At 55.3% G+C, this 11081-nt stretch overlaps 1 protein-coding gene across 1 annotated transcript; it reads left to right on the top strand.

The window, feature by feature from the left end:
- Positions 1–1092: 1092 nt before the first annotated feature.
- Positions 1093–2028, top strand: LOC112957323 (olfactory receptor 14A16-like). Its single transcript, XM_026050921.1, has one exon. The coding sequence runs from the start codon at positions 1093–1095 to the stop codon at positions 2026–2028; it is 936 nt and encodes a 311-aa protein (XP_025906706.1).
- Positions 2029–11081: the final 9053 nt, after the last annotated feature.

The raw sequence follows: 11081 nt of genomic DNA, 5'->3' as shown, positions 1-11081 counted from the left end.
GAGGAAATTTGCAGCTAGAATCTGACCCAGACCATGGTGTTGCTRCTGCAGAGGTGTCTCCAATGGAGACAGAGGTCAAGGATCCTCCTTGACCTCGGGACTCAAAGCAGCACAGTCCATGTGACTGGAGAATGATCTGATTCTCCTTTCAGGAGACCCCACCTTTAAGACCCCTGACCTTCCCTGGGATGAGCTGTCAGGCCGTGTGCTACCCTGCGCAGGAGTACAGCTCTTCTGTACGACATTCATAAGAGAGGAATGTGCCATGCAGGAGCCACAGAGGTGCTAAGGAAAAGAAGCTGCTGCTGGAGATGGCTCTGTGTGGGCAAATAAGATGAATTCTGTCTTTGTCAAGAAAGCAGGTGCCAAAGACCATCAGCAGCAGATCACCGAGCCTTGTATCAATCAACAGAGCCATACACTATGTCCCAGCCTCTCCAGCACTCTCGGGACGTGTGAGCCGAGAAAAGCGGGTGAGTTTGGATATGTGCACTTTGGAGATGTGCAAGTGGACACCACTGTCAGCACTGGCCAGGTGTGCTCCAGTGTCYGCTGGCTGAGAGATGAAGGCAGAGGAGAGTGGGAATGATGTGTGACCAGTGTGCTGGCTTTGTGCTAGGGCACAGGGAGAGGTTTTGACTCTCAGGACTCACTAAACCTCACAGGGAGAGCAGAGGAAAGGGTGCAGTTCCTACCCTGCAGAGCAGACAAACAAAYAACAAAGACTCCCCCCAAACAGAAAATGTTGTGCTTGTGGTTAAAATATGTGTTAACTGGATGTGAAAAGGTTGAACAGTCCTTATACATTAGAGAAAGACTGAACCCTCTGGAGTCCTTGGCAGAGARCTCCGCTCCTCCCAGCACACCATTAACATTAACAGCCAGCATTAACTGGACCTCCAGGCAGGGAGCTGAAGAAACATCTTGCCAAGAAGGAGTAAAACAATGTGTGTGTGTGCATGTGTGTGTGTGTGTGTGCATGTGTATTTGGGGGGCTGGGGAGAAAGTTGAAGAGTTCTGATCATAAAAATCTCTCATGACTTGTCATTGCTTATCCTCCTTGAACAGTTCACTCTGATGAGTGGGAGCAAAATGTCCAACATCAGTGTCCTCAACGAGTTCCTCCTCCTGCCATTCACGGACACGCGGGAGCTGCAGCTCTTGCACTTCTCCCTCTTCCTGGGCATCTACCTGGCTGCCCTCCTGGGCAACAGCCTCATCATCACAGCTATAGCCTGTGACCATCGCCTGCACACCCCCATGTACTTCTTCCTCCTCAACCTCTCCCTCCTTGACCTTGGCTCCATCTCCACCACTGTCCCCAARTCCATGGCCAGTTCCCTGTGGGACATCAGGGCCATTTCCTACTTGGGATGTGCCTCCCAGGTCTTTTTCTTTCTATTTTTATTTTCAGCAGAATTTTATCTCCTCACTCTCATGGCCTATGACCGATATGTTGCCATCTGCAGACCCCTGCACTATGGGACCCTCCTGGATGGCAGAGCTTGTGTCCAAATGGCAGCAGCTGCCTGGGGCACTGGTTTTTTCAATGCTCTCCTGCACACTGGGAACACATTTTCCATACCACTCTGCCAAGGCAATGTGGTGGAGCAGTTCTTCTGTGAGATTCCACAAATCCTCAGGCTCTCCTGCTCAGACTCCTACCTCAGGGAACTAAGGGTTATTGTCATTAGCCTTTGTTTAGGCTTTGGGTGCTTTGTTTTCATTGTGCTTTCCTATGTGCAGATCTTCCGAGCTGTGCTGAGGATCCCCAGTGAGCAGGGCCGGCACAGAGCCTTTTCCATGTGTCTCCCAAACCTTGCTGTTGTCTCCCTGTTTCTCAGTACTATCATGGTGGCCTATCTGAAGCCCCCCTCCATATCCACCCCAACTCTAGACCTGGTGTTTGCAGTTCTCTACACAGTGGTGCCTCCAGCAGTGAACCCTCTCATCTACAGCATGAGGAACAATGAGCTGCAGGATGCACTGAGGAAACTCATTCATGTGGTGCTCATTCATCAGCAATGAGTCCATCTCCTCTAGAACCAATCCTAGTTTATCTCAGGCACCTCTTGTGCTTTGGGATTTCTGTCTTTGATGATCACTTTTGTGAATGAACAGTTGAATTCATCCCACCTTTTTGAGTGTGAATCCGTTTCTTTCTGACTGAGATCTTTTGTAAATCTGCTGATCCCTGGGTCAGAGCAGCCTCCCATGGGTCATGTCCATAATAAAAGGGGAATACCTTAGTGCTGTGCCAGAATACTTTGTTGTTCCAAAGCTGGAGCCAAGAATGCACTCAGGGAATTGCACCCAAACAGGCTCTGTTGCCATGCCCAGCTTTTGCATAGGCTAAGGAACATGAGCTGGAAAAGTGATGCCTGAGGCAATGGAGTTTGGACTCAGCCCTCCAGTGGCCCTAGAGAGGGTAAGTGGTCAACAGGTCTGTGCAGGAGCAAGTCTCACATCTTAGAGGACTGGTGCCAGATGCCCAAGCTTCTGCAAGGCTCTTTGCAGCCAGCCACCCAGAGAGCAGAGGGCTCCTCCAGGGGCAGTGCCTGCACTGGGTAGTGTGTGGAGGCTTACAAACCCAAGTGGATTCCCTCAATAGTGAAGGGTCAACTTTAGAAATGCCCCAAATGAGGGCTCTGCAGTCTCAGGAGAAGCAGTGGGGTGGGTCTAACAACACCTCCAAACACACCTTGAGCAATGTGAAATGCCCTGGGATTGCTCCAAGCACCCTCCACAGCCGCAGACCCTGCGGAGGGGGATGTCAGCTGCAGTGATGCTGGTCTAGCTGGCTCTGTCCTGACTGTCATGGCCAGTGTGGAGTCACCCTATGTCCCCCACAGCCGCTCACCCTGCAGAGCAGCACCTCCAGCCCAGTGTCCTTTGGGCTGCCCAAGGGAGGGGTGCAGGAACGGCCAGGCCAGCGTGGACTCACAGACCTGGGCAAAGGCTCTCTGTGTAGCAGTGACATCTCCAGAGAAAAGCAAAGGAGCAGTGGGGTGCTTGTGGGGGCAACAAATACAAAACTATGTTCCTGTGGGTTTCAGCTTGGGCAGGCTGCTCTGTCACTCACTGGAAATGCCTGAGGAGCCCTGGGGGCAGGACTCACGTGCCATCCCTAGGGAGAGAGGCTGCAGGGAGCCAGGGCTGTGGATCTCCTGGTCAGGAGAGACCTGGCCCTGCAGCCCAGCTGCTTGGCTGCTCTGCAATCATTGTCATCAAGTGAATGTCTGTGAGCACCTGGTGAGCCAGCAGCAGGCAAAGGGCACTGCTGCTCAACAGGAGGTCATGTTGTCTGTGCTCCTGAGTGGATGGCAGCAGCCGTTAACAGGAATGTGGCTGTGAGGGTGACTATGAGGCAAGAGGCATCTGCTTGGGCAGTTCCCTGGGAGGTCCTTGCTGATGGGGCAGCTGCAAGGCCAGCGCTGCCGATGGCTGGGCCGGGCTCTGAGGCTGCTCCTGTCCCAGCAGCAGTGGCGCTGGCAGCAGGGTCTGCTGCAAACACGCGGGGAGGTCCCTGGAAGCAGCTCATGAGTTCTCATACCCTAGTGGTGGTGGGAATGTGTCACTGCATGTTTCCTAAATAAAGGAGGACAAGGCAATGGGCAGCCTTACACCACACCTGGCCTCCAGAATAACATTTCCATAATAAAAAGGAATCTCGCCTGTGAAATACCTGAAGTTTGGTGTTTCCTCTGGAATTGGGATCATCATTACCCCAATACACCCAAGGAATTGCAGCAAGAAAGGGCCTGCTGCTCTGCCTGTGCCCTCTGTGGCTCCAGGGGAGGAGCTCAGAGCCACAGCGGGATCTTTCAGGGACCACGGGCTGCATTTGGGGTTCATGTCCCTGGGAGCACGGCCAGTGGAGATGCAGAATGGTCTCTGAATTGCATGTTTGGGGCTGTCGCACAGTTGCCAGTGCTGGTGACAGATGCCCACCCTTCTGGAAGGGAACGTGAGGCTCCAGGAGAGCTCAGGGGATCTGCGGGGATGTCTAGGGGTGGGCAGAGAGTGCAGTCTCACCAAACACGGGGCAGTCCATGGTAGAGTCCCCCAAAGACCCAGCAGCAAATCCAGGCCTGCCTGGGGAAATGGAGGGGGGCAGCAGTCCCTGGAGAAGCAGTGGGGACCCAGGGGTTCCCACAGTTGCATGGTTTCTATTAGCTGATTCAGACTTGCGTTATCTGAAGATCATGATGATTTCCTGAATCTTAGCAATTTTATTCTCTCTGGTGGAGTATGTTATCTTATTCTTTAAAGGCTTTCTGCTGATGCTAGACCCTCATTCCATCTTCCCACCCCCAATCATAATTCATTGCGATCCCTCATGCAAATGGGTAGTTAATCAAAGCAGTTTGAGCCATTTCTTCACTTTTTGCCTACATAGACACTTCAGACACGGAAATGCCTCCTCCCAAAAAGTGAGACCTCTCAGGGCGATGGGTGGTTCTGAGATACCTGTCCTTGGTCCGTGATGGAGATGGTAGCTCTAGATCTACATCTCCCTTTCAAACGTGTCTCAGAATAGTAGATTTCTAGAGCCCGCTTTCAGAAGTCTTATGGAGATAGGGATCCAACACCCTGCTGAACACAGGTCCCAGTAGAGGTGCTGCCTTTGGGCCTTTTCCAGTGAAGTTTAGATTATCTGTTAGAATAGGAGGAGATCGGAGAACTTCTTTGGGTCACTGTGCCATAGTTTGGCTTCCCTCATGGTTTTGGATGTGTAAGAGCACAGTCAGCCCGGCCATCAACACAATGTACCCCTCTTTTTTTGTCACCGTGGAGACCGTGTCTGTACAGCAGATCCCATTTGGTCTCTCCAGATCTACCAAGGCAATAGCACACAGGAGGGCTCCAGCACAAGGACACCAAGATGGTCAGGGGCAGGAGTGTGGTGTGGATAAGGAGATGCTGGCAGAACTCAGTCCGTTCAGCCTAGACCAGAGAATGCCAAGGGGGATCTTCATGCTGTGCACAACTCCCTTGTGGAGAGCTCAGAGCAGCGGAATTTTCTTGGAGGGGCACACAAATGGCATGCAGGGGAACAGTGAGTGAAGGGGAAAAAAAATAAAAGAGAATAGGAAATTCTTCCTAGATTTTGAGAACCACTCTTTTTCTCCATGAGCATGTCTGAGCTCTGGCACAGGGATCCAGAGAGATTCTCACATCTACTTCCTCAAAGATAATCCCAAGTTCAATGGAAAAGGCTCCAAGATTCCTCTTCCACTGGCGTCTGCCTTCAGCAGGACATTGGATTTACTACTGCCGTCTCAAGAAATGTCCTCTTCAGAGACAGGGTCCGCAATCTCTGCCTTTAAAAGTCCTCATCAAACTTTCATGGTCTTTGGTAGGATAGAGGTGTTATGTCAGAAAGAGCAAACATAAATCCTTACATACACACAGTCCTTAATACTTGTCTTCCTTCCACAGGGCTTAAGATTGGACATTGGTTCCTGCTAGGCTCCAAAACCATGGGTCAAGCCAGGTAGCAAATCTGGGGAAGTTCTTCCAGATCCCATGAATTTTGCTTGGAAGTTTAAAGATTGCTATGTCTTTCAGAAAGACTGTCGCTTGTCTTAAGTGGACTTCATCGTAGGACTTAGCCAGCACTCTAAGAGTACAGTTTGTATTGATGAAGTTATTTCACAGAATCATAGAATCATAGAATGCTTAAGGTTGGAAGGGTCCTCAGAGGTCATCTAGTCCAACCCCCCTGCTCAGGCATGGTCACCTAGAGCACAAGGCACAGGGCTGCGTCCAAGCGGGTTTTAAAGATCTCCAAAGAAGGAGACTCCACAACCTCTCTGGGCAGCCTGTTCCTGTTGGGGAACAGTATGCAGCTTTAGATTTCACAACCCAAAGACAGGTCAGGAGCCATGTCATGCGGTATGTGAACTCTCAGTGACCCTATTCCAACGGTCAGACCACAGAACGTTCCAGAAAAGCAGCCACATGCATAGGTGAGTGACAACCAATCGTTTGAGCTTCGCACCCTCTTGTTGTAGCCAATGAGTATAAGCTTCCGTTTCTGTTGCTATGCTTAGATCCTATATAAGGCCAAGTTTGTCTACAATAAAAGGGGATCATCTACAACTCATATTGAGTTGTCTCCTGATTCTCACAAGCCCGCCTCCTGCAGTGTTCGAAAGAGGAGAAATAAGGAGTGTAAAGGGGTAGTTGCTGTCAGGCTCCAAAGCACATGCGTCAGGATGTTTGAGGCTGTGCCAACATGCATGGCTTGCCTCCTTTGTTTTTGGGGTGAGAGCGTGGTTTTGTGCTGAGAGGCATTCATTTGTCTAAGTGCCCCACTTGCGAATTGGTGCTGGGCTGGAGTTAGGAGAGGGAAGTGGTGCAGAGCCCCACTTGGAGTGAGGCTGCATAGGACATGCCAAAAGGCACAGGGCACATGGAGCCCTGTGCCCTCCGGGCTTTCGTGCGGCCTGCCAGGGCCTCCGTGTGCGTGTGGCCCCCTGGGCCCTCCAAATGGCGCCACTGGAATCCCCGTCGCCCTTCCCATGGGAGCCTGTCGGCCTCGTTGGGAGACCTGATGGAGAACCTGGCACAGAACAGAGGTCTGAGAGCCAGGGCCCTGTCCCGCGTGGCCCCACAGCGCCTGCAGTGGGTCTGGACGATGCAGCCCTGCGGCTGGTGTCTGCCCCCTTGGGCCGTCGCGGTGCCGCGAGCCCTGGAGCCAGGCAGCAGCCAGCGCAACCTGATGCCCTGGCACCCACCATGGATCAGGGCACACAGACAAGCTCGTGGCTGCTGGAGGGTATGGAGGGGGAGCAAAGCGGATCCCCTGCAGCTCAGGAAGGGCCGGATCCAGAGGGACCTGGACAGACTGGAGGACTGGGCGGCGAGAAACCTCATGAGGTTCAACAGGGGCAAGTGCAGGGTCCTGCACTTGGGGAGGAATAACCCTGGACACCAGTACAGATTAGGAGTGGACCTGCTGGAGAGCAGTCCCGCAGAGAGGGACCTGGGTGTCATGGTGGACGACAAGTTGACCATGAGGCAGCAGTGCGCCCTGGTGGCCAAGAAGGCCAACGGGATCCTGGGGTGCATTAAGAAAAGCGTCTCCAGCAGGTCGAGGGAAGTGATCATCCCCCTCTACTCAGCCCTGGTGAGGCCACATCTGGAGTACTGCGTCCAGTTCTGGGCTCCCCAGTACAAGAGGGATGTGGAGCTGCTGGAGAGAGTCCAGCGCAGGGCTACCAGGATGATCAGGGGCCTGGAACATCTGCCATATGAGCAAAGGCTGAGAGAGCTGGGTCTGTTCAGCCTGGAGAAGAGGAGGCTGAGGGGGGACCTGATCAGCGTGTATAAATACCTCAAGGGAGGCAGTGAGGAGGAGGGGGGCGGCCTCTTTTCAGTGGTGGGCAGGGATAGGACTAGAGGAAATGGCTTCAAACTGAAGCATCGGAAGTTCCACAGGAACTTAAGGAAGCATTTCTTCACTGTGCGGGTGACAAAGCACTGGAACAGGCTGCCCAGAGAGGTTGTGGAGTCTCCTTCTTTGGAGATCTTTAAAACCCGCTTGGATGCAGCCCTGTGCCACGTGCTCTAGGTGACCCTGCGTGAGCAGGGGGGTTGGACTCGATGACCTCTGAGGTCCCTTCCAACCTTCGGCATTCTATGATTCTATGATTCTATGATCCCTGCGGTGCTGCGGCAGAAAGAGAGCTGAGCAGGCCTGGCAGCCCAGCATCCCCAGGCAAGRATGGCRGGGCAGGGAGARCACAAGGAGCAGCCGCAGGGCAGGGCCCGAAGCACCAGCCCGTGGGCATCATGTGCCACGTGCAAGGYASRCTGCTGCGCGTGCACCAGGACAACACGGCGCGGTGCCTGGGCGTGCTCAGCATCAAGACGGAGGCGCTGGAGGAGCTCGACAGGAGCTGCCTGGCCCGCACGGGACAGAGCTTGGCCCAGATCCGGGAAGCCACTTTCCTGAGGAAGGAGCAGAGCCTGCAGGAGAGCCCGGCTGAGGAAGAGGAGGGCCGGGGGAAGCGTTCCTCCCTGTCAGTGTCAGGATCGCTCAATGTGAGACCCAAGGAGGTGAGTGCAAGGGAGGGCTGCGCCAGGCGGGAGCCCTCGCGGTGCTGGGACAGCAGCCGGGCCACGCTGTGACAGCCGGGTTGTCCCAGCACTGAAGGAAGGAGCCGCAGGATTCCTTTCCCGTAGGGAAAAGAAGCTCCCTTCACACATGTGCCTCTCTCCTCCTAGCTCCTTGCCAGAAACTCCTTCCACAACCTGTGGAAACCAGAGATCTCACAGGTGGAGCTCCTCAAGGACGCCACGACCAAGTGGGAGGTGCTGGAGCGGCTCTGTGTTCATGCCCCGGAGCAGAACATGAAAACAGGAGAGAGAGGCCTGGATGAAATAGCAGAGCACAGCGATGATGATGATGAGGATGATCTGCCAGGGGAGGAGGTAGATGACAGCAGCTCCTTAACCTGGGTCAGACCCAGCCTCCGCAGCCTGTTTGCAGCAAGGGAGATGGACAAGCAGAAGGTGCCCTGCTCAGCCCATCTCAAGCAGACAGAGGCGACCAGCGAGACCCCTGGTGAGGTGGAGAGCCCCTCTGTGGAGGCAGCAGTGCCCAGAGGAGCTGAGGAAACACTGCTGCAGGGAACACCAGGAGCGTCTCTCCTGGCGCCAGGCCCTGCTCCCCAGGTGAGCAAGCTGCACATCCCCTGTGCCCACCATCCCAATGAGCCGCCATGGGAGCTGTGTGGGGGCTGTAAAGACAGGGTGCCCACAGGTGCCCAATGCCGTGGGACCCCTCTGTCCGTGGTGCCCCACAGTCACTCCCAGTCCTTTGCCTTTTGCAATATCTGCCATGGGGAGATGCCGGGAGCTCTCCATTTTCAAGAGCCAAAGTTTCAGGGCTGACGTCCCCTCCACCGTCTGCCACATTCAGCCCTGGGTCCTGGACGCTGAGCGAGGAGGGAAGGAGCAGCCCCAGCATCAGGCCCCTCCACACCCAGTACACAAGCCCCGTCGTGCCCCGCGCCCGGCTGCCTCCATCCCCCTGGGCGTCACGGCCCCAGCCCAGCCCTGCTGCTACAGCCCCACAACCAGGCCTGTCCCATTGCCCTGCCAGCCGCAGGGCCCTTCCCGTGGGACACGCAGCCCTGGGCAGCCTCCCCAAGCACAAGCCCTCTCCCCCACGCACCCCAGGGCAGCGGTACCCTGAGCAGCAGCAGCTGATGGCCGACGGCTGCGTGTTCTTGCTCTGCCCATGCAGGAGGCCTTGGAGCCCCAAGAGGAGGAGAAGTCCTCATCCTCCTGCAGCCCCACGACAGACACTGAGCCAGGTACGTGCCCGAGTGCAGAGCCTTCTGGGGTGGCAGGGCTGCCTGGGACAGCGAGCGGCACCGAGGCCGGCAGCAGGAAGCGCTCGGGGGCTCCGTGCTGAGGCCACAGCCCCTTTGGGAGCCCTTGGTGCCGGGGACAGGCAGGTGCAGCCCTGCGCCCGTGCAGCCCATCGCCCACAGCTCTGCTTCCCCCCGCAGGCAGCGCCGCCCTCGCGGCCGTCGCGGCTCCCCGGCGCTGGCGCTGGCGGCTCAGGACGGCGCTTAGGGCTCTGTGCAGAGCGTTCTGTTGCCGCTGCAGCATGGGGCAGCGAGAGGGGTGGCACAGGGGGAACACGAGCCCTGCTCAGCAACAGCCAGCGCCAGAGCCAAATAAAACCCTCTGAAAGTCGTTCTCTCCGTGTCGGTTGTTGTTAAAGAATCTCCAAGGAAAGACGAGTGGGGCTGTGGGGCCATAGGGCCATGGGTGACTCCTGACTCCAGCCTGGCCTKGGGGGCTGGGCTGGGAAGCAGAGCCAGCCAAACAGGGCTGCTCCCCACTGCCACGGCTGGCACTTGTCTGGGCTCCTGGCTGCTTCTCACAGTGAGCCCAGGGCTCTTGCAGGAGCACGAGATGGTTTCAGGTGTGCGCTAGCTGCGGCCTGGGCTGTTCCACTGTGAGTGCGTGAATCGCTCTGCAGTTCTCCTGCCCTGCTGGGTCCCCACTGCTGCTCCAGGGACTGCTGAGCCCCTCTTTCTCCAGGCAGATCTGGATTTGCTGCTGGGTCTTTGGGGGACTCTACTATGGACTGCCCCATGTTTGGTGAGACTGCCTTCACTGCCCACCCCTAGACATCCCCGCAGATCCCCTGAGCTCTCCTGGAGCCTCACGTTCCTTTCCAGAAGGGTGGGCATCTGTCACCAGCACTGGCAGCTGTGTGACAGCCCCAAGGGTGCAATTCAGGGACCATTCAGCATCTCCACTGGCCGTGCTCCCGGGACATGAACCCCAAATGCAGCCCGTGGTCCCTGAAAGATCCCGCTGCGGCTCTGAGCTCCTCCCTTGGACCCACAGAGGGCACAGGCAGAGCAGCAGGCCCTTTCATGCTGCAATCCCTTGGGGATTTTGGTGTATTGTTGATCTCAACTTCAGAGGAAAAAACAAACTTCAGGTATTTCTCAGAGAAGATTCCTTTTTATTATAGAAATGTTATTCTGGAGGCCAGGTCGGCCGTAGTGTGTACCATTGCTTTCTCCATCTTCACTTAGGAAGTAGAAGGTATCGCAATCCCACCACCACTAGGGAATGAGAACTCCTGAGCTGTATACCCAGGGTAGAACAGAGAAGGACATCATGGGAATGAAGAGAAGTGGGAAAATGCCTGGGTTTTCCTGGGCTCCACTCCCCATCCCCCAGGGAAAAAGGAGGTGATACTGGCACACAGGGCTCTATTCTGACTCCTCTCCCCTCCACTCTTGCTCCATTTTTAGCTTTGGAGTCCTGGTAAAGGATGGGCATGGTGAGTGAGTAAAAAGTTAACAAAAACCATGCGCTCCCATGAGCAGAATGTCCTGTTGATGTGGCTGGACATGTCTCCAAGAAAGCTGAAGCCCTCCTGCAATGCCTGTACTGACTAAACACCTACTGTGGTAGTAGCAAAAGGGACTCCGAGAAAGCCAAAGTGTCCTCATTGTATTTGGGGCATTAGAGTGACCTCAGGCGAGCAGGCTCTGAAGATCCCCCATTCCTGCTGATGCAGGGAGAAGCCTGGCTTC

The sequence above is a fragment of the Nothoprocta perdicaria genome, unplaced genomic scaffold, assembly GCF_003342845.1.
Source record: "Nothoprocta perdicaria isolate Ctin4 unplaced genomic scaffold, notPer1 scaffold_712, whole genome shotgun sequence".
NCBI classification, from domain to species: Eukaryota; Metazoa; Chordata; class Aves; order Tinamiformes; family Tinamidae; genus Nothoprocta; species Nothoprocta perdicaria.
Note: the sequence above shows the minus strand (reverse complement) of the source record. Positions and strands in the feature narration are given on the sequence as shown.